The following is a 23125-nucleotide window of genomic DNA, read 5'->3' on the forward strand; positions in this document are numbered from 1 at the left end:
CCTCTGTGGTGGTGATGGTGGCAGAAGTGGATGGGGGCTGTCCCTGGGGAAGGCTCCTGGGGGTAAACCTACATAGAACCTAGTCCTCAGGTCTTTTTAAATACCTGCTGGGAGGCTCCCCATCGTTCCTAGTCTGGGGTATGACTTTGGGCCTGGAGACATCAAAAATTGTGTTTTGTCCACTCTAGAGCTGCCTGGCAGGCCTCTCTACCTCTCCCACCTCTATATGCACCCAGATTCCCCACTCACTGGGCTTGTCACTGGTGTCCTTATCTTTGTTGGGGGGAGGGTTGTCATCTGGCAGAAGCAGTAGTTGGATCACTTGGGAAGGTGCTTGTGGCAGAGATGGATCAGGTGGGGGTTCTCATGTTAGCCTCTTCCCCTGGGTCCCTTTGTCCTTTGTTGTGTTACTCCCTGTCTGCCCCCTCTTCCTTGTCTTTTCTCACCTTTCCCTGCCTCACTCTGTAACTGGGGACACTGACTCCCTGGATTGATCACAGGGAGCGAGGGCTTAGGGACTTGCTGGTGGCTTCTCACCGGGTACAGCCAATGGGAGGCACTAGAGGGAGGCTCTGGTGGAGGGAGAGTAGGTGGGGTATTCTCCCTCCCTCCCTGCCAGTATCTGGGCTCCTCTTCCCTGTCCCTTTAAGGCTGGGAGGGGGAATAAAGGCTCTCAGGTGCCTCAGAAGCCCCTGCTGTTCCCCTGTCCCACCTACCCCCAGATAAATTACTTCTTTACAACTTTGTAATTGAACCATCTTAATGGAATTCTGCTTCCTTCTGGGGCCCTCCACCTCTCTTCTCTCAGACTCTGGCCTCAGGTGGGCTGGCTAAGAACTGAGTTTCCATGTGGTGGGAGACCCTCTCTCCTCACTCAGTGCTGTGCTTTTCTCACCACAAACTGTAAGGCAGAATCTTCAGCTTCCTTTCCATCGCTCACCCTCTTGGGATTCAGTCTTTAACTCCCTCCCTCTACCTTGAATCTCTGGTTCCAACTCTGAGTCAGTGTCTCCTCAGCAAGGAAGCTGTCTTCTCAGAGGTGTCACACTTGGACTAGCCACTTCCAACTTTGTTCCAGGGAATTTGGAGTTTCTCAAGGGGAGTCAACATTGCAAACCTAGGGCACTTCTCCAGCAAGTCTGCCCAGGGCCTCCCTTAGGTGTATCGTATCTTTAGCCTATCTGAGGGTCCACGCTTCTTGCTCACATTGCCTTGCGGTTTCTCTGCTTTGCCATGTGTCATGTTAAGTGGCCAGGTTGTGAGAATGTCTGGGGCAAGAGACTTTCTTTGTCTCTCCCAGATGCTTGAAGCCAGCTGTCAATAGATGCCCGCTGAACAAGTGAGTGTAGAGATTGTGTCCTATGACCTTTCACTAGGGGCACAGTGAGGGGTGAAAGGGGATGGGGCAGGTGGAGAAGATAGCTTTTGGTGTGGGGAAATGGCAGAACCAAGGCCTGGCAGTGTGGACCTTTTGCAAAGACAGGATGCAGTGATGTGTGTGTGTGTGTGTGTGTGTGTGTGTGTGTGTGTATGTATGGGGGTGTCTGTGAAGGGGGATCCTCACCCTACCAGGCTTTAGAGGAACAGTGAGAATGGGGAGCCAAACCAATGTGTGGAGACTTGGTTGGACAGAGATGCTGACATCTGTCCCAGCACTTTCCTGTGGGAACTCAGTTTTGTTCTTTAAAAATGAATAATATTTAATTACAATAAATACATAAAATAAAAATAATAAATAAAATGAATAAGCTAACTTCAGTAAGTCGATAAGTATGAATTAAGCCCCACCACCCCAGGATAACTATGTGGTGTCCTTTCCTGTCCTAACTACCCCTCAGTGCCACGGAACTCCTCATCGGCCTTCTGCCACCGCGGATCCGTTTTGCCTTCCGTTTTGCCTGTTCTCTAATTTCATCTATCAGGAGTCCTGTAGCCTGCGGTCTTTTGTGCTTGGTTTCCTATGCTCCCATCCACATTTATAAGATTGTATCTGTCTCTGTCCCTCTGTCCTCCCGCAGGGAAGCGCTCCTTCGGTGCTGTGCATGCTGGCCACAAGGGGGCAGCAGAGCCTGATGGAATCTGGGAGACTTGGTAGGGTCTCCAGGGTTGCTCTCCCCTCACAGCACCCTCTGTCTGGTTGCCTCCCAGGCAGCTGCTGCAGCATAGTCCTCCTGCTTCCGTCTCTGAGACCTGCTACTTTAGAGAGGATTTCTGGGCCCAGGGCCTCCAATCTGGTGCCCTCTGTTTAGGGCTCACCTGAGTTTTGGGGTGGACCTGCGTCAAGTAGGGTTTGGCCCTGGGCAGGTCCCCGTGTCCTCGTGTATTCTTCAGCTTCTGTCTCTCAGCTTTAAAGTGAGGAAAGACTCTCCTCTGAGGATTAGAGTAAGTCATTTATTGAAACAAAGTACATAATGACCAGAGTGAAATAGCACTAGATAAATGGTGGGCCTGAGTATTTGGTGAAAGTCAGTAGTGAGCTGGGGCCTGGCCTCAGGGCTTCAGCCTACAGCTCAGCCTGTGGAGGCAAGTCTCCCTGACATGGAGGAACAGGGTGTTGGGCATGCTGGGGACTGTTAGAACCAGCCTCTCAAGCTTGGCCAGGGCCCCTCCTGACTTTTCTGCCTCGGGCCTCTCTCCTCTGATTCTTTCAAGGTCAGAGGCTAAAGTAGCAGATCTCCAGGCCCTTTTCCCATAACTTGGCACTCACCCTCCTACAAGGACTTAACTGTTTCAGCCTTGACTGTGGATGGGCCTGATCTACATGGGATTGGGAGAGTGAGTAAATGCTTCCCAGGTTATGACTGGGTCACCTCTATGTGGGCGGTACTTGTATTCACTCACTGCAAAACATTCACTGACATCTCAGTGACTAGTGAATGTACTTGAGACACTGTGGGCATACCTGTGTCCCATTCAGGTGTCTTGTCCCCAGATATATCAGGGCTGAATGCAAGGTGGGGCTTGCACCTTCTCTTTTCCCTTTCCTTTCCTCCCTGCTTGCCCTTCCCTCCCTCCGTCATTCTGTTCTCCCTTTTCCTCTCCCTCCTTCACTTCTTTCTTCTTGCTCTTTCCATTCTTTTTTTCCCCTGTTCTTTCCATTCTTACACCATTTTTCTCTTGGCTTTCTTTCAATTTCTTATTTATCTTTTGCTAATTGATGGCGTAATAAAATTTATTAAAATTTCCATAAGAATGTCTTTCTCCCTGGTCTCAGTCCTTTGCCTTTATATAGCTCAGAGGGGTGGGAGTGATGCCTCTTCATGTCCCCAGGAATCTCAGACTTTGGAAGCAAAGGGACTTGCGCATTCAGAGGGTGCCAGGGCAGGTGCCCTGGCCAGTTGGGCTTTGCAGTCGACCTCTGAGAGGCCTGGGCAGGCCCCACTCCTGGGAATGAGTAAGGGTCTAAGGAATTTTCTGAGGCATCTTTGGTGGGGTAGTTCAGATATGGGAAGACAGCCTCCATTAGGAAGGGCTGTGCTCACCAGAGGGGCAGGTGTGCAGACTCAGGGGATACTGATCATCCCCACTGAGCCCTTGGTCTTGTCCTCAGCAGACTCCCAGGGCAGAGCTCAACCCACCAGCGTGGTCATGCTGGTTAGAAAAGGAAGGAACATTTTGAAATCTACACGGAAACTATCGCCTTATGTGTGTGTACGCGCATGTGTGTATGTGTGTGTGTGTTTCCTGTTATTTTTCAGTTTTTCCAGATACCAAACAAGCAGGAAACACTTGTATAAACTTTTTTCCTGCAGTGGAAGATAACCCAGTGAACCTTGACCTTCACAGCGTCAAAATAAATTAAGATTCACCACATTGCAGATTTTTAAAGATGAGGTTTAATCCTTTCCACCAAATGTCACATTTTAAAATTACACTTCTTTTTATATTAGCCGTTGATTTATGGCTTCAGTATTTATCTGAAAAGTGTTTCAAAAGTACTTGAAACAACTAAAGATAAGAGGCATTACATGGCTGTTAAAGGAGAAAGTATAATATTAACACACTAGCATTGGGATCACTTATATTGAGCAAGAAAAATCATTCATGGCCAGTGGACAGTATTTGTTGACGAACAGCTGGAACATGAGTTTGAGAGCTGGGGGAGGACGGTGAAGTTTGCTGTGTGGTGTCCTTCCTGCAGTGTCCCTAGGTGTCCTTCCAGTGTCTTTCAGGAACATCTTCCCTGTGCTTTGTCATTCCTTCCTCTCCCCTTCCTCCCATCCTGGGATCGAAGGACTGGCCTTCAAGGGAGATAAGCTTTCTGGCCATATCATTCTGGTCTGTTGCTGAGTTCAAGGTCCTCTTCCTGCTCCTTTTTCACCCAGAGCTGTGTGGAGCTAGGGGCTGGGCTGGGCTCGTGGACTGGGTCATGTGGGGCAGTAAGGAGGGGTGCACCTTGCAGGTCCAGCTTTCCCTCCTCTAGGAAGTTCCTGGATTAAAGGTTAATAGAGGGCAGGGCTCATGTCTTCCTTCATCTCTGTGTGCATGTGTGAAAATGAAGTGTCATAAATACAACTTGTGTAGCCCAATTCCTGGCACTTAGTAGGAACTCAGTCAAATTCTTCCCACAGTCTTTTCATCAAATTCCCCTAATGTCTCTTAGGCCTTGAGGAGTCTCCCTGTTGGGCAGGGATTGGTGGTGGCATGGGTGGGGGGGGGTAGACCTGGAAGCTGATATTGGTCCTTATCTCATTTGTTATTTTTCTTTCTTTTTAAAAAAAATATTGACTTTTTAAAAAGTTTATTTATTTTTGAGAGAGAGTGAGTGTGTGCACCCACGTGAGTGGGCGAAGGACAAAAAGAGAGGGAGAGAAAGAATCCCAAGCAGGCTCCTCTCTCAGCACAGAGCCCGACAAGGGACTTGATCCCACAAACTGTGAGATCGTGACCTGAGACAAAATCAAGAGTGAAATGCTTAATGGACTGAGTCACCCAGCCTCCCCTCATTTGTTATTTTTCCGTTAAGGTACATTTTCCCAATAGTTCCAAGTCTAAGTGGATATTGGCAGAATAGACCTTTGCGGATGACAACCTGGGATGTGTTCAGATATACCCAGAGGTCTTGGATTTGTGCAGAGTTTTAATATCTCAGATCAGACATCTAGGCAGAAAACTATCAAGCCCATGCACCATGAGCCAGTCAGGCCTTGTTTCATGAAAACAAATCCAGTGAATTATTCAGAACAATCAAGAGTGAATGCAGGCTGGGTGAGGCTTTGCTGGGTGTGTGGTTGCAAAACTCTGAGAGATTTGGTTTCGTCTCCTGTAGAATGAAGATAAATGACAACAACCTGGCAGAAATGTGACCAGGGAAGCTGTAGCCCAAGCTAGTGTCTTAACACCAGTCACTTAACTCATGAACACCCGAGCACTGGGCAGGCTTGAGGGAGTAAGCAAAGGTGGTTGAATCTGAGTTTCTAGCCTGGGGATGTTTCGGTGAAGCATATGTATTTGGGGCAGGAAGAAACAAGGAGCAGGAAAGATGGTGGGGTCCTACCACCGAGGGGCTGGGCTGACTTGTTTAGGTCAGAGTTAACCGTCTTTGTGTTTCTCAGTGGAATGAAATGTTTTCCAAATTTGGACAAGGCTGAGTAGCCAATGGGCTGCTGCAGTGAGTCCTCTGCAAATGAGCTCAAGCAAAGTTTATTGTTTACGGTGTCCTGGGCATGTGAGCAGGGCACACAGTGCCTCTCTTTGTGGATGCCACAGACATTCCACAGAAGAACCAATGTCAGAGCTGTGCTGGAGGACAGGGTGCCAGTAAAACTCCAACAAGTACGTATATGGGGCACGTATGGGGATGAGCAGGTGGGCGAGGATTCCTCTGAGGAAGGTCACATTAGGCAAGACTGAGACGTTAAGGAGTTTGGGGGATGAGAGAGAGAGAGAGGGAGAGAGAGAGAGAGAGAGAGAGAGAGAGAGAATGAGAGAGCAAGATGATACAATGACTTGTGAGAAGGCCCGAGGCTTCGGAACGGAGGAACTCACTGGAGGAACTAACTCAGGCCAGTGAGGGACAACTGGCAGAGTGATGGAAAGAGGTCAGAGAGGAAGCTGTGCCCTGGGAATCACAGACAAGAGGTTTATAGGGGGATCCCTTGAACAGATAAGGCAGATCTGACTTGAGAGGATCATGACCTTGGAAGGAAAATGAACTTGAGGAGGTCAGGCTGGAGGTGGGCAGGGGACACTCATGGGGAAGCAGGGACACCCTGTTTGGGCCAGGGGAGAAATGGGGGTGGCCAGGAACTAGGTACTGGCCACGGATATGGATTTGAGAAAAGTCTTGAACATTTCTGGTGCATTGGAGGTAGACTGGGTGGGAACATGGACTGTGTAGTGGAATGACCCTCCAGTTTCTGGCAGATGTAACTGAGTGAACCAAGGTGTCCTGCTGAGATGGGAACATACAGGTAGGGAGGGGCTGGAGGAAGCCCCAGTGCTCCAGGGTTTTCCTTCAGAGACCATAACATCCATCTTTCCTAGAGCACACTGCAGCCTGGCAGGGAGGGGACTGAATGGTGTATCCAGGCCATGCATACTTGTAAAATACTAACAAGCCACAGGGTGCTGTCCATTCAGCTTGGGCAGGGCCAGAGTCCTGGAACTGGTCCTGGAAGCTCCTGATGCCCAGTAGTAACCTCTCTGTTGCCACACCTATGTGGTCTCCGGGTGAAGAAAAGCAAAGCAGCTACACCAGGGGCTTTTCAAAGACTCTTGCCTGATGGTATTCACCAACTGTCATGAAGAGTCTCAGTAGTGAACAGCCATGCATAGGGTTAGGTATTAGTCTTGGCTGTGCCATACACACTCTCTGCTTATGGTTTAGAAGTTAGCCAACCTGGAGAGTAGCAGTTGTTCATCAAACTATTGCTGAGTCTGTACCTCTGTGTGACTCCCTGCAGGGTGGGTCAGTGGACCTGTACCTGCCCTGTTTCTGTGGCTCTGATCACGTTGCTTCCTTACTGATAACTGGGGTGCACCATCCAGAGGGCAGGGCAGAGTCTGCTGGGATTGTTTTTTGTAAGCTTTCACTTTCAAATGGTGCAGGAGTCAGAGAAGGGTGGACTCTCCTGTCTGGGAGTGCTTAGTGGGGGCCCAGGACCCTGTTTTGGCTCAGACCCCTCTAACCTGTTCAGGTTCTGCTTCCCCACTCATCTGGGAACCACTTGCCTCTCAGGCAAGAATACCCTATGGCACCCAACGTTGGAATTGGAAGCAGGGTTTGGGGCTCAGAGCAGCTAACTGCAAGTGCAATCTTTGAGAGCGGATTTGGGGTCTGCTGAGATCTCACACTACTGAGTTAGAGACATTCCAGAAGTCTCAGCTTTCTAAGCAGGTAAGTTGGTTCTGAAGATGCTTTTGGCCAATAAAAGGAAAGGTGGGAGCAGCTGGCTTTGAGGAAGTGGCTGAGCTTGTGGTGAGGGTGGTGGTGCTGGGTAATAATGAGAATCTGAGAAGACCCAGGAGAAATACAGTGATGCCTGCACTTCATTCATTTATTGACGTTTGTGTAGCACTACATCCTTGCATGTTGGGGTGAGATCCCATTACTATCCCCACTTGACATTGAGGAAACTGAGGCAGAACAGGTCAAGAAACTAGCCTAAGGTGGTTGCCTAGAGAGTGGCTGAATCTGGAGAAGTCAGCAGTCACCTCCAGAATCTGTTCTTCTCAGTACTATTTGCTGCCGGACCCCCACTCCACCCAGCAGTAGGTGGTTTGAAACCTTTTTTGTCTGACCAGGACACATTTATCATTTCTGTGCTCTCTCTCTCCTGGGATCCTCTTATTATTTTTTTTTAAGTAGGCTTCACGCGCCGTGCCAACGTGGGGCTTGAACTCATGACTTGAGAACAAGACCTGAGCTGGAATTAAGGGTCAGATATTTAACCGACTAAGCTACCCAGGCAGCCCCCTCCTGGATTCCTTTGTCCTGAGGCAGAAACTCCTCAGAGATATAGAGGATGAGGATCAACTTTTCATGGGGAATTGATGGAGCCCTCTGTTGGGAGTAAGGCCAGGTCCTTTGTCCTGAGCAGCCTTTGTCCTGGGGCCCCCAGCCCCATCAGCATAATGACTAGTAGCAAAAACTCTTCTTGTTCTGGGGATTATTATCAGCCCTGAGCCCTTCTGTCTGTTCTGAGGCCCAGAGCTGTGGGCTGGCCCTCCTCGTCTCTGTAGGTGTTCTCCTGCCTCCTGCCCTGTGTCTCCCCAGCCCTGAGGAAATGGAGGATTGCCGCAGAGGCTCTTTGCTCTCCTGTCTCACCTCCCTGCTTCTCTTCTTCCAGTTGCCTGCTGGGGGGTCTGCAGGTAAGTGTGTCCCCATCCCCCTTCCTGCATCTCCCTTGGGTGGGCGAGAGCCTCTGGGAGCCCTGCTGTGTCTCCATCAGGACAGATGGTTATTGGTGGAGGCCCTGGCTGTAGGAAAGGTCTGGTGATCCCCCAACCACGAGGTATAATTAAATATTTAAGAAGAGTCCCAGAACCAAATGCAACCTGGTGCAGCCACTCTAGAAGACAGTATGGAAGTTCCTCAAAACATTAACAATAAAACCACCCTACAACTCAGCAATTGCACTACTAGGTATTTATCCAAATGAAACGAATGTACTGATTAAAAGGGGCTCACACACCCCAATGTTTATAATAGCACTATCAACAAGCCAAAGTATTGGAAAGAGCCCAAATGTCCATTGACTGATTAATAGATAAATAAGAAATATTATAGATGTACAATGGAATACTACTCGGTGAGCAAAAAGAATGAAATCTTGCCATTTGCAACAATGTGGATGGAACTTGAGGGTGTTATGCTAAGCGAGATGAGTCAGAGAGAGACAAATACCATATGATTTCACTCATCTGTAGAATTTAAGAAACAAAACAGCAGAGGGGAAGGAAAAGTAAGATAAAAACAGAGAGGGAGGCAAACCATTAGAGACTCTTAAATATAGAGAACAAACTGAGGACTGCTAGAGGAGAGGTGGGTAGGGGATGGGCTAAGTGTGTGATGGGCATTAAGGAGGGCACTTGTTGGGATGAGCACTGGGTGTCATATGCAAGTGATGAATCACTGGGTCCTACTCTTGAAACCAATACTACACTGTATGTTAACTAATTTCAATGTAAATAAATAAATTAAAAAAAAAGGAAGAGTCCCAGGACCATAAAATAAGTGAAGGGGATCAAGACAGTTGTCCAATGAGGAGTTTATGTCTTACAAAGTAAAAAAATGTGAATTTCACTATGAAAAGTGTGAAAATAAATTTCCTTTTATTTTTTGTTTGCTGGCTCTATTGGTATCTAAGTAGTTATTTGGTTATTAATTCATTACATTCCATAAATATTTACAGGGTATGAAGTTTGTGTAAGGTGCTGATCTATGTACAAACCAGAGTCCCTGTCTCCATAGAGCTTACATTCTGGCAGGAGACAGCGAGTACTAACTACCTCAACTCCATGGAATCTATGTCTGTTAGAGGAGTGGACAGTATGGGAGAAGGAAGTAGAGCAGGGTGGGCAGTCAGCGGTGTAGGAGGGTGTGTGGGCGGGCAGCAGTGCTCCATAAGGTGGTCGGTGTAAGCAGTGAGATGGGAATGAAGATGTGGAGTACCATCCTGTCCGGATCCCCATGGAAAGAGGGTTTCCAGAGTGGGGAGCAGCCAGAGCAAAGCAGGCAGTGTGCCTGGGTGTTGAAGGAGCAGAGGAGGCATGTGTTGGGTGGAACAGAGTGAGCAAGAAAGAGAAACAAGAGTTGGATGTCAGAGAGCACTGAGCGATCATCCTTATTGGGCTTGCAGGTCACTTCGGGAACCAGAGAGGCATTGGGGGGCTTGGATAGAGAGGGGACATGGTTTTACTTGCAGGTTAAAAGGGTCACACAAATGGGGTCGGGAAGAGGATAGTCCCAGGGAGACTAGTCACTGTCATTCCTCAGGTGAGACAGATAGTGACTCAGCCAAAGTGGAGTAGCACAGGAGATGAGAAGTCACTCTTTGGAGATCCAACAGGGTTCTTTCTGCAGAAGTGTCATGTCATGACATGTTCACCACGTCTCAGAAGACCAAGGCCTGTGAAAAGTCGTGGTGATTTGGGTGCTTGTGTGATGGAGTGAGGGCAGGTTTTAATGGAAATAACTGTGGGCTCTAGTTTTTAATGCACATGTAATTCAGCAGAGGAGAAACACATGGGCAGAAATAATAAACTTCAGTCAGTTTTCAGTCCTGTTTTAAGAGGAGCCAAACTGGAGCTGTGATCTCAGAGTATGGTCCCTGGAACATCAGTCTCAGCATCCCTGGGAACCCCTTAGAAATGTGCATCGTTGGATCCACCCCAGATGTACTGAGCCAGAAGCTCTGGGGGTGGAGCCCAGTGTCAGTGTTTTACAAGCATTTCTGGTGATTGTAATGCTTGTGGAAGGTTAGAACCCCTGAGTTAGAGAGTCCTTCATGGAGGGCTGGAAACCAGGAACACAGGCTGCTGAGGGAGTCTCTTTGATATCATTTCCGGGTTTCAAAGGTGTGGTAAGATGATCTTGTCCCAATTCAGAGTGGTCACAGCTCAGTCTGTGAGGTCAGAGCCTCCCACCTGCTACTCACCCCTGCCTGCCTGGGCCCCCCAGCTGACAGTATGTGTTCCATGCCTCCCTACCTGTGTCTCTCCACTTTCTCGCTCCTGTGTCTGTGTCCACAGAGGAGTTTGTGGTGATTGGCCCCTCGGACCCCATTGTGGCAGTGCTGGGTGGGAACGTCACGCTGCCCTGTCATGTGTCCCCAGCCATGGATGTGGAAAACATGGAGCTGCGGTGGTTCCGCTCCAAGTTCTCAGAGGCAGTGTTCATCTATGAAAACCAGCAGGAACAGAAAGAAGAGCAGCTGGCTCAGTACACAGGGCGGACCTCGCTGGTGAAGGACTTCCTCAGCCAGGGGGAGGCCACTGTGCGTATCCACAAGGTCCAGGCTTCCGACAACGGGCTGTATACCTGCTTCTTCAGAAAGGGAAATTTCTATGAAGAGGCCAGTTTGGAGCTGAAGGTGGCAGGTGAGTGGCTCATCTATATTTAGTGTCCTGAGTGTTGGAGTTGGGAGCGACATCAGGGGCCAAGTGAATTAGTCCCCTCATTTTAGAGATGAGGAAAGGAGTGATTTTCGCTTATTGCTTAGTTCAATAGGAATCATTATAATTCTTTTTTTTATTTTTTAATGTTTATTTATTTATTTATTATATAATTTATTGTCTAATTGATTTCCATACAACACCCAGTGCTCATCCCAACAGGTGCCCTCCTCAATGCCCATCACTCACTTAATTCTTTTTTTTGTTGTTAGAAAAATCATCAGTTTATTTCTTTTTTTAAATGTTTATTTATTTTTGAGAGAGACAGAGACAGAATGCGAGTGGGTTGGGGCAGAGAGAGAGGGAGACACAGAATCTGAAGCAGGCTCCAGGCTCTGAGCTGTCAGCAAAGAGCCCGACACGGGGCTCGAACTCACAAGCTGCGAGATCATGACGTGAGCTGAAGTCAGACGCTCAACCAACTAAGCCACCCAGGTGCCCCAAACATCAGTTTATTTTTAAGTTTTCTTTCCTAAAAGAAAGTATTACGACTCGAGTATAAAATCACATTTTTGTTAAATTGATGAAAAGTAAATCAGAAATATTTCTTTTGATTTACAACTCTGTCATCAATGCATGCAAGTTCATGAGTACATTGTTTTAAAATTTTTCCTCTAAGGACTGGCTAATTATCTGTTACTCAACACCCCTTGCCCCCATTTTTGCATTAATTTGTCTGTCCTAACAATATACCAGTATCTTTTTTTCCCCACACTGAACTTTATTTATTTATTTATTTATTTATTTAATTTTTTAAAATTTACATCCAAATTAGTTAGCATATAGTACAACAATGATTTCAGGAGTAGATTCTTTAGTGCCCCTTACCCATTTAGCCCATCCCCCTCCCTCAACCCTTCCAGTAACCCTCAGTTTGTTCTCCATATTTATGAGTCTCTTCTGTTTTGTCCCCCTCCCTGTTTTTATATTATTTTTGTTTCCCTTCCTTTATGTTCATCTGTTTTGTCTCTTAAAATCCTTATATGAGTGAAGTCATATGATTTTTGTCTTTCTCTGACTGACTAATTTCACTTAGCATAATACCCTCTAGTTCCATCCACGTACTTGCAGATGGCAAGATTTCATTCTTTTTGATTGCCGAGTAATACTCTATTGTATATATATACCACCTCTTCTTTATCCATTCATCCATCGCTGGACAGTTGGGCTCTTTCCATACTTTGGCTATTGTTGATAGTGCTGCTATAAACATGGGGGTGCATGTGTCCCTTTGAAACAGCACAACTATATCCCTTAGATAAATGCCTAGTAGTTCAATTGCTGGGTCATAGGGTAGTTCTATTTGTAGTTTTTTTGAGGAACCTTCATAGTGTTTTCCAGAGTGGCTGCACCAGCTTGCATTCCCAACCCACTTAATTCTTTATACCCTTTTAAGATATATAGAATCCCTACTAAGTGTCAGGTCCCCTCTGGGCACCTGAATACATCAGTGAACCAAATAAAGATCCCTGTCCTGCAGAGTTTATGTTAAAGACAGTAAATAGACAGACAGATGGGTTATAGAGGATGTTAGATGGTGGTGAGTAGAGACTTAGCTAAGTGGGTATCTGGGGGTGAGAGTTCCAAGCAGAGGAATGCTCATGTGAAACAACCAAGGTTGGAGTGTGGCTGGTGTGTCTGGGCAGACAAGGAAGCCATGTGGTTGGTGAGACAGGTGGATGGGAGGTTGCTGAGAAGTGACAATCCTGGTCCACGGGCAGAGAGAAGGGATTGATCTTGAACAGTGCATGAGGAGTACACACTTGAGCAGGTACTTGAGTGAATCTAGAAAGTGTTCCAAAGAGCCCTGGTGGATAATGAAGGGCACAGAGAGCATGGTGATTGTGGTTATGAGCAGTTCAACAGTTAACCAAATAGGCCTGGGGCTGGAGTGGCCCGGGTGGGAGAACTTGGGAAGAAGTGGTGAGGGGTTTTGAGGTTAGGGGCGATGCCAGACCATAGAAGGCTTTGTGTGGTGTATTACGGAGTTGGGAGGAAGAGCTGAGGAAATTTTAAACAGAGCAGTGAAGGGAGGTGTTTTTGGGAGGAGGTTTGCTTTGACAGCTGTAAGAGAGGGTACATAGAAGGTGAGCAAGACTGGAGAAAGACATGTAGTTACAGGGTGGGGAGGATGGTTCCCTGAATTGATGTCAGAGCAGTGGGGTGGGAGAAGAGAAGGGGTTCCAGTGTCAGAGATGTTTGGAAAACAGACCCAACTGAGTGGGTGGATTTGGGGACACAAAGAGTTTGGGGGTTGGAGAGAAGGGACTGGAGACTCCCAAGGTTTTTTTTTGTTTTAATTGTTGTTTGTTTGCTTGTTTTTTGGCAATTTGTTGTTTAGTAGTAGTATTTAGAAGTATTGCTATTTTGTGTTAGTTGTTGATTGCTGTCATAATGCTGTGCAACATAGACAGAAATCTCAGCTGCGCATAGTAACAACCATTTATTTACTGTTGAGCATTAAGGGAGTTCAGCTCACCTGAGCTGTGTTTGACAAATCTTAATGGTGCTTACTCATACATCTTAAGTGTAGGGGAAATATAATTAAAGACAAAGTCTCCGAATCCAGAAATCGTCTTCACAAAGGTAGTAGGGAAAGAAAACATTTTTATTATGGCATTAGCATTAACCAGTAAGTGATGTGCATCCCAGAGAATCTACCAAGGGGTTGCAAAGACAGAAGAAATCTCACCTTTTTACATAGCCATGCAGACGCAACTTGTTACATACATGTTCTCTGGATAGACAGTTACTAGCCCTCAAGTAAATGGACTTGACAGTATCATTTGTCATGGGCAGCGCACCCTAAATGTACTTGGTAATTGGGGTGACCATCTATGTTAGCTGATTGGCTTTATCCCAAGGAAAACAAATTCTCCAATCTTAAAAGTTAAAAAAAAAGCTTTTTAAATTCCAGTGTAGTTAACATGTAGTTTTATATAGTGGTTCAATATAGTGCAATATAGTGGTTCAACACTTCCTCCTTTTACTCAGTAGAGATTTCAACAGAAACTTGTCAGGCCAGGAGGGAGTGGCACGATATATTCAGAGTACTGAAAGGAAAAAACCTGCAGGAAGGCTGTCATTCAGAATGGAAGGAAAGATGAAGAGTTTTCCAGACAAATAAACGTTAAAATAGTTTGTTTTTACAACTTCTCCATCTTTATGACAGGAAGTGGTTTTGCACTTGGGCCCTGGTCCCCAATGAGGTTAGGCTCCTACACTCCCCCAGTAACTGGGAGAGAGGGGTGCTGTCCACCTTGGTGTTAACAGTTCAGAAAGAGGGCTCCCAAGGTCTTGAGAAACATATTCCTGGATCACAACCCTGACAAAAGGCCTATGTAGTTTTCACAAAGGACTTATATACATTTCAAAGAGGGGAGAAAGCCCCCACAATCACAAATTTCCTCAAGTAAATGGCATAAGAAAAAGGATGGGAAGGGACCTTACTTTCAACAGGGACAAGAAGCCTCTGCCTTTTAATATATTTTGTCCTGACAGTCGACCTTCGCTAGGTTTACTCACATGGGTGAAGTTCATTGGGCTGTTGGCTGATCTAGGACACTTTGGCTGGAAGGACTGCTCTAGCCCAAGCATGTCCTTCCTGTGGCAGAGGGCAAGGCAATGGCACAAGTACTTTCCAACTCTGCTGGAGTCACATTCCCTGAACTCTCAGTGGCCCAGATAAGTCCCATGATGGAACCCGGAAGCAGAGTGTGAAGGCATTAAAAATATGTGGCAGAAGGTGAGCTGGATGTGAAACAGGCTTAAGGATTGGGAATATTTTCATCATCAGCCTATCACAGAGAAGCCAAATATGAATCAGTTCAGGGTTTGAGTCTGAAGCATCTGTGAGGAATCCTGGCAAAGCTAACATGTGGATATTAGCAGGAGGAGCTCAGGAAGTAGGTAGGGTTGTCAAGGATGGAAATGATTTACCACAGGGCAGTGAGTGTGCTAGTGGATGCCCTGGAGAGTGTGTGAGGTGAGAAGAGCAGAGAAGGATAGAACTTGGGACGAAATTCCTTTGTGTTACTCTGGGTGATGGACTTCCCAGCTTCATGGATGGGAGAAGAGCCCTGCCCTCTGCAGGTCCCCATGCTCCTTCCTTCTGTTCCCTGTGGCAGGACCCCTGCTCTAATCCTTGCAGGGACCACTCCCCAGGGAGCCCTGGAATGCAATGCTACACCAGAGTTGTGCAGAGGAAGGCTCTGCTGGCATCCCTGGATTCTGGAAGGCCTCCTTGTGCTCTCCAGCTTCTCTCTCACAGGTGTGGGCTCTGTCCCTCAAGTGCACATCACAGGGCCAGAGGAGGACGGGGTCCGAGTGGTGTGCACGGCCTCGGGATGGTTCCCAAAGCCCCAGATACAGTGGAGAGCTGCTAATGGGGAAAAGTTCCTGACATTCTCTGAGACCCATGCCCAAGACACTGAAGGGCTGTTCAGCGTGGAGTCTGCTCTGGTGGTGAGGGACAGCTCTTCAGGGAACATGACCTGCTCAGTCCTCAACCCCGTCCTGGACCAGAAGAAGGCGATGGCCATTTTCATCCCAGGTCAGCACTACTTCCCATTCCCAGCAGGGCCAGAGGGAGTGGCCTAGGGCTTCTGTGAATGTTGGGCTTGGCTGCCCTGGTCTGTGCCGCTGATGGGGTCTCTGGCTGGCCACAGAGCCCTTCTTCCCCCAGGCCTCTCCGTGGAAGCCAGCTTTCATAGTGAGCCTTGTGGTGCTGATGCTCTCACTCCTTGGGGCTGCCTATTACATCAAGACAGAACATACTGTAAAGAGGCAGGAGATGCAGGAATGGGAGAGACTGCACAGGGACAAGGAGGAGGCCCGGCGGACAAAGGAGGAGGCGTTGAAGGCCAGAGGTAAGGCAGCTCAGGAGCCAAGGCAGGCAAGTGTGGAAAGTGGTGCAGAGGACAAGCTGACAGCAAGGGGCTTGGCTGGAAGCAGGTGGCTGGACAGGTCCAGAGAGGACAGCTGGAGCTGTGGAGGCGGGTCTGGAGTTAGATCTTCAGGATACCGAGAAGTCCTTTTATGGGTTCTCTAGGTGCAGTCTTTCCTTTCTTAAGGATGGGAGTTCAGACTTATTTTTCACTCTCTTTCAGATGAACTCCAAGAAGATCTCGGTAAATTCTGTTCTTTCCCCAGAAGTTTCTGAGTCCCCTGTGTAGGAGACACTCTGGTTATTAGCTCACCAGTTTCCTGTGTTGTCTTTCAGGCAGGAGGAAATCCATTTACCAGGGTGGTGAGTGACTCTCCAGTTGTCTTTGGGTCTCCTGTCCTACCTAAGCTAAGGTTCCCTTCTCCTTGTTTCAGGCACAGACATATGGACCCTTCCCTGGGGCAGAAGTGGAAGCTGGTGGGGGGCAGGACCCTGCTCCATGGACTTTCCCTATCTGGGGTGCTGTTTCCCACCCAGTGCTTGGGAACCTGGGGTGATGGTGGTCCTTGGAGTCTGTCACGCATCTTGTCTTTTTGTCGCTGTTTATTCCAGTGGTAATCTGCCCACCATCTTCCTAACTTTTTAGCCTTCAGTGCAACTAGTTCTCATTCAAACTGGATGCTCTGAGATTTGGTAAAGACGCTATGTAAATAAATGGGGTCATTAAGTTTAGGAGTGTGTCCCCTCCATGTAACACCATCCAGGGAGAGTCTTTTCTCTCCAGTTCCTGGAGGTGCTGGTCACAAAGTGATGGGTAGAGGACTGGGCAGACCACAGGTGGGAATGTGGTGGGGTCAGGTGTCAATGCTCCAGAACAGTGATGTGTTTTCTGAGAAAGTTTGGCCCTTTTTACCCCAGATCCCACCTAACGTCCCTGTCCTTAATTCATGTCCCCTTTTGTGTTCTTTCCCAAATATCTCTTTGCTGGAAAACATTGGATGTAATAATGATTTCTGTTTATAATTATGGAATAATTTATATTTTATTCCCTAAAATATTTTCATAGAAGCAAAACTGAATGGAGATAGAATAAGAATATTTGAGGTTTTTAAGGCACAGGATACTAAATGGCTTTGCAAAAGGTCACAGAGCTGCAGCAGGCTGGGGTGGAACTCAGCCTGCAATTCAGGCTTTCTGACCTGTGATCCAGGGAATTTCCCCCAATACTCTGTTGTCTGCACATCGCAGGAAGATATCTCCTCTCCAGCCTCCCTACTCTGTTAGGAGTGTCACCTGTAGTACAGAGAGGAGGGAAGGCCAGTAGATCAATGCTAAGCATACTTGTTCTGGCTCATATTTCACTAGAGTGTGTCCCTTTTCAGGCTGGAGGAAGGCGCAGTTGTATGCAGGTGAGTAACTCAGTTTTCTGTGCCCTTACCCCTTCAGCCTCAACTCTTCCCCCTTCTCTGTCAGTGGACCTCATACCAGGACAGGGTGGGTGTCCCTGTTCTCCTTGTCATGTTTGTCGTTTCCTTGTGAAGACTTCAGGGACTCTTCTGGGAGACACAGATCTGCCTCTATTCTGACCAGTCCTCTACTGTAGGTCACTATTAGGATTAGCAACTTCATCTGAACACACCTTGTTCAACTGATGCTTTTGCTGGAGCAGTGACGAAAGAGTGCTCATTTATAAGGACAGTTGGAACACAGTAATGGCTTTGTAGACCAGAAATTGCTGTCTCTAGAAGATTTCAGATATCATTCTTGCTTGTTTACGATTCAGGTATTCCTAAGGGGATCCTTGGTTCTAAATCCATTTTACCCTGAAATTCCTACATCTTGCGGATCTACTTTTGATTTTCCTGTTTTTTGTCTTGGTCCCCTGGAATGGTGGTCATCATTTGTTTCCTCATGCTCCTTGTCCAAGTTGGGTTTCTTCCTCTAAACTTCCCTGCTTGCTGTGAAAGTAATTGCTTTAAATTGCCTGTTCTGAATCTGAGATCCAGAGCTTCCAGGATATTTATGGACTCCTGGTGGTGGGTCTGAGAGCTACCTGCAATTATATACAAAATCTTATGTGTATGTTTGTGTAACAGAGGAAGAACTTAAAAAAAATTTTTTTTGAAAGAACTGTAACTTATAATTGTTCACAACCATTATCTCCATTTTAGGAGAATTGCATGTTTACCTGATGGGCTTGTTACTGGTTTGATTTATCAGGGCAATGTGTGAAGATACGACAGGAGAAAGTTAGAGGAGTGACAATTGTTTACCAGAGAAAAGTTGGGAACAAATCAGGGAAAGAAAAGCAGTGAGGAAGAGAGGAGATGAGAAGGAAGTAGAAATCCTGTGATTCCTCTTGGAGAGATTTTGGGTAGCTCAGAGTGGTGGAAGAGAGACCACAAATCATAATCACGGTGGTTTGAATGTAAAGTACACAGAGGGTGTGCAAAGTTTTTGGGTGCACAAGAAGTAATAAACTCCCTGATACCTCTTTGAGAGATTTCTGAAAAGACTTACAGTATTTTGAGCAGTTTTGAAGTACTTTTCTGACTGAGTTTGCTTCTGATCATGAGACCATCTCAACCTTCCAGTAGCAGTTGGGGCAAGAGTGTGGTGAGGGGGATCCTAAAGCAGTGAAAGGTTATCCAGAACACCACTTAGCACCGGTATGAGTTAAGAATCTGGGTCCTTTGAACCTGTGTGGGGTGTGTATGTGTGTGTGTGCACGCGCGGGTGTTTGTCCCAGGTGTTTTGTTCATGATCATGGACATGGACTATGAGAGCAGAGAAGGGGGAGCCAGGGATGCAGGAGACTTGGGGCTAGATGTGTGAGGAAACCCCCTTAGAGAGTCTCACTGATTCTTGGGATTTATTTATTAAAAATAAGGATCAAATAGTCTTCTTTTAGCATTCCTCCTTCTCTGATGGATTGAAGTGCATGTGTTTTAATGTATACTTTGTATACCTTTTTATTTTGTAAGGACAGATACCATTACAGTAGAATAAATATTTGCATATTGATCGGCTCATAGCGTGAGGTGAACTAATGTCTGATCTCATCATATTTAAAAATTGAAAAATAATTTTTCAATGTCATGAATAAGGGGGCCTAGGACATGGCCATATTTGGGTACCTACCACGTGGGGTTTTTCCTGGTGATTTCGATCTCTCTGAGCAGTTAAGGGGGGAAGCAGATGACTAGACCCACTATTTTTGATTTCCCCTTACATATAGGGATTTTTTTCCTCCCAATAACCCACGAAAAGGGGAAACAAGTTCATAGTATCTGTCCTTTCACTGGATGTATGTCTTTCCTGCTTGAACTTCTGTCTTTCCCTTCCTTGAAACCTCTCCATTGCCTTCTGACTAGGGAAAATTTCTCTGATGCTGTGTCCTGAATTCTCCTCGCCCAGGGCTTGTAGTTGTCTTCCAAGTTCAGCTCTGCTAGGTTGTATGGTCTCTACCATGGCTTAGAGTCAACCTCCAAGTTCAGTTTAATCAATTCTTTAGAACTAAATGGAGGCCTCAGAATTTTTTATCTCCCCAATTCTTCTCAAGAAAACCTAGGTTTCAGGATAAATGTGTGGCTAAGGATTCTTGAGAAAGCATAATATGATGGTGAAATCTGGGTCTAGCTTTCTTTTCAGGTTGTTATCCAGCCTCTCAGTGGTATTAAGTTTTATAGCTTGGCTTTCATGGGAAGGCTGTAGCATGATGGCTCTGTGTGTGTGTGTGTGTGTGTGTGTGTGTGTGTGTATGTGTGTAAAAGAAATAAATGCTTCAGTTGGATGTTTCCAAATGATTTTTCCAAAAGATATCGACACTGATATGTACAGTCTCCTCAAATCTCTGATTTGTTGTTACATTTGTGAAATATGGTTCTCTTGTAGACTGGCGGAAGGAGAAGTTCCAGGCCTGTGAGTTACTTCTCATTCTTTCTGGGTACTCCTACTGCTACCCCATGGCCTCTGATGTTTCCTTTAGCTTGCTGTGGTGATACAAATGCTGGCACCATCAATGGTTGTGCAGTGGGATGGGCAATGAAAGTCACATAGCTGAGCTTAGTGGATGTGACTGATGTTGGATTCTAAATAGATATCTTTCAGTCCTTGAGTCCAGACTAGTCCTCAAGTTCCCTGTGACCCATCTAACCCTCAGATCAGTCTTATGCTTACTTCTCCTGCTTGGAGAGCTGTGTACTTGAGTCACAAGACTCTCATCTCAGGAGGCTTAGCCCTTCCCATATGCAACTAGGTGTCTGAGGGTGGTGGTGGTGGTTGTGTGCCCTTGTTATGGGGCAGGGGAAGGTCTTGCATGATTGGCAACTCTCTCTGCAGTGTCTGTCACTCTGGATCCAGAGTCTGCACATCTGCACCTTGCTGTCTCTGGTGGACAGACTAGTGTGACCTTGGAGGACACAACTGAGGACCCAGGAGGACCCTGTAGCATCTTGGGCCAGGAGGCCATCACATCAGGGCGCTGTTACTGGGAGGTGGAGATCAGGAATGGAAACAGAAGCGAGTGGGGTCTGGGGGTCTGTAGGGGAGATGTGGCGAGGAAAGACTGGTACAGAGAGGGGCCAGAATTGGGGTTCTGGGTTCTGGGGTGGTACGGAGGTAAATTCTGTGCCCTTCTCTCTGAATGTCAGGAAATCTGTGATGAAGTTCCCCACAGGGTGGGTGTTTTCTTGGACCTCAAAGAAGGGGATGTCTCCTTCTATAACATGACTGATGGATCTCACCTTTTTTCCTTCTCTCTAACTTCCTCCACTGGGACTCTGTTTCCATACTTCACGATTAAGTCAGGGGATGTGTCCCTGACCATCTGCTCTGTGGTGGGTGTGCCTACAGAGACCCCTGTGCCCCTTAACAATCCTTCTTCTTCTTTGGAGGAACCTGTAAGCCTCTCAGGGGATGAGTTCAGCTCAGGTTGTGCTGTTGATGGTGCTCTCCCAGAGGCCGGCTCTCCATTACTCCCCTATGGCCCTGAGGCTATGTGACCATAGGACCCCAACACTGTCCCGGACTCCTTATGATGGCTCTTTCTGGAGCTTCACATTCCTTGAAACAAAAGCCTCTGAGGTCAGTCCTGGATGACTTGGTGTCTTGCACTCTTGCTTTGGATGCAGTCTCCTGGGGTATGGCTATGAGAACAGTCAGTTCATGCCTTATACTCAGGCAGCAGAAGATAATATTGACTGAGCTTGTTTGGGGTAGGCTGAATTTAGCTATTGGAAGTAATGCTTCTTTTGGTAATGAAAATTATTTCATACAGTCTTTATTCTGCTTGGATATGAAGGAGATGAGGGCTGAATGACTCTGCAGAATTAAATGGTGTATATTTTATCCAACTTGAGTTGTGCAGATGAACCCAGAGGCTATGGGTAGGTCACCAGTTCTATTTTGGGAAATGTGCACTCTGATTAGAGACATTGGCCATCCAAAAATTTCTGGAGAAATGAGTGGCTGATTGATGTTCAAGAGGAAAGCAGTCTAATATTCTACTGTATATACCTCCTATTCTGGGATGGTGGAAGCACACTTATCTTACCAACCTTAGTAAATGTCTGTTATTCATGAAATACCAGTGCTGTGTTAATTCAGGAATTAAGAAGAAGGATCTGGTTCTTCTTGTGTGTCAACTCCAGTTGGAAAGAAGAGAACTTCTACCAGAATAAAGATACGAATGAGGAAGAGGATTTTCAGATGCTGGGTGAATTTCAGAAAGCTTTGACTATGAGCATGGTTTCCAGAATCTGTGTAGTGCCTCTCATTACTTCCAAGTCCAAAGGTGGAGTGCTTGAGTGGCTCAGTGGGTTAAGCGTCCAACTTCAGCTCAGGTCATGATCTCACAGTTCGTGGGTTCAAGCCACACATCAGGCTCTGTGCTGACAGCTCAGAGCCTGGAGCCTACTTCGGATTCTGTGTCTCCCTCTCTCTGCCCCTCCCTGCTCACGCTCTGTCTCTTTCTCTCTCAAATGTAAATAAACATTAAAAAAATGGGGGAGGGGAAGAGGACCTAATAGATATTTTTCCAAAGAAGACACACAGATCACCAATAGACACATGAAAAGATGCTCGACCTCACTCATCATCAGGGAAATGCAAATCAAAACCACAATGAGATATTACTTGACACCTGTCAGAATGGCTAAAATCAAAAAGACAAGAAATAAGAAGTTGGTGAGGATGTGGAGAAAGGGGAACCTTCTTGCACTGCTGGTGGGAATGCAACCTGTTGCAGCCACTGTGGAAAACAGTATAGAGTTTCCTCAAAAAATTAAAAATAGTATTGCAAAATAGTAATAGTAATAAATGAATGATTGATTAATATCACTATTAGGTATTTACACAAAGAAAATGAAAACACTAATTTGAAGTGATGTATGCATCCCTATGTTTGTTGTAGCATTATTTACAAAAGCCAAGTATGGAAGCAACTTCAGAGTTCACTGATTGAGGAATGGATAAGGAAAAGTTGGTTTATATACATAATCGAATATTACCCAGACATAAAAAAGGATGAGATTGTGCTATTTGTGACAATATGAATGGACCTAGAGGGTATTATGCTAAGTGAAATAAGTCAGACTGAGAAAGACAAATGCCATATGAATTAACTCCTATGTGGAATCTAAAAAAAAAAAAAAAAAAAAAAGAGAGAAATGAATAAACAAGCAAGCAAAAAAGCAGAATCAGACCTGTAAACACAGAGCACAACTAGCATAATGTTTAAACTTGTTGAGTCACTAGGTTGTACATCTGAAACTCATGTAACATAGTGTGTCTACTATACTCAAATAAAAAAAATAATAAAAATTGAAAATAACATAAGTTAAGCTTTCCTTTATTACGGGTTTTTAAAAAGCGTGTTTAATCGTTTCCACCAACTGGCACATTATAAAAACACAATTCATTTTACCTTAGCCCTTCTTTCATGGCTTAGGTATTTCTCTGAAACTGTTTGAAACACACATGAAGAAAGATAAGAGATATTATATGGCTGCTAAAGAAGAAAGTATAATATTAACCCCATTAGCATCAGAATAATTTATATTCTGAGCAAGAAAAATCATTAATGGCCAGTGAGCAGTAGTTGCTGATAAAGCAGCTGAGACA

At 46.1% G+C, this 23125-nt stretch overlaps 1 protein-coding gene across 6 annotated transcripts; it reads left to right on the top strand.

Moving 5' to 3' along the window:
* The first annotated feature begins 6990 nt into the window (after positions 1–6990).
* On the top strand, positions 6991–21972 carry LOC132666286 (butyrophilin-like protein 1). Of its 6 annotated transcripts, none has more exons than XM_060614262.3 (10): positions 6991–7339; positions 8122–8313; positions 10696–11043; positions 15389–15670; positions 15786–15986; positions 16227–16247; positions 16340–16366; positions 17386–17412; positions 19898–19924; positions 20345–21972. In XM_060614262.3, exons 2-10 carry the CDS (start codon positions 8229–8231, stop codon positions 21004–21006), a joined length of 1680 nt encoding a protein of 559 aa, XP_060470245.3. In that variant the 5' UTR covers positions 6991–7339; positions 8122–8228; the 3' UTR covers positions 21007–21972. The 6 variants fall into 6 exon arrangements, with proteins under 6 accessions (XP_060470245.3, XP_060470244.3, XP_081651838.1 ...); XM_060614261.3 differs by having other exon boundaries at positions 8148–8313; XM_081795712.1 differs by having other exon boundaries at positions 8154–8313.
* The last annotated feature ends 1153 nt before the right edge of the window (positions 21973–23125 follow it).

Source organism: Panthera onca, chromosome B2 (genome assembly GCF_046562875.1).
Source record: "Panthera onca isolate mPanOnc1 chromosome B2, mPanOnc1 haplotype 2, whole genome shotgun sequence".
Classification (NCBI taxonomy): Eukaryota; Metazoa; Chordata; class Mammalia; order Carnivora; family Felidae; genus Panthera; species Panthera onca.

Bases quoted from the DNA above. Each gene is read 5' to 3' on its own strand.
- LOC132666286 (XM_060614262.3), top strand. From the start codon at position 8,229: ATGGAGGATTGCCGCAGAGGCTCTTTGCTCTCCTGTCTCACCTCCCTG. The intron at 8,314-10,695 runs GTAAGTGTGTCC...CTGTGTCCACAG, and splicing joins GCCTGCTGGGGGGTCTGCAG to AGGAGTTTGTGGTGATTGGC. The intron at 16,248-16,339 runs GTAAATTCTGTT...GTTGTCTTTCAG, and splicing joins TGAACTCCAAGAAGATCTCG to GCAGGAGGAAATCCATTTAC.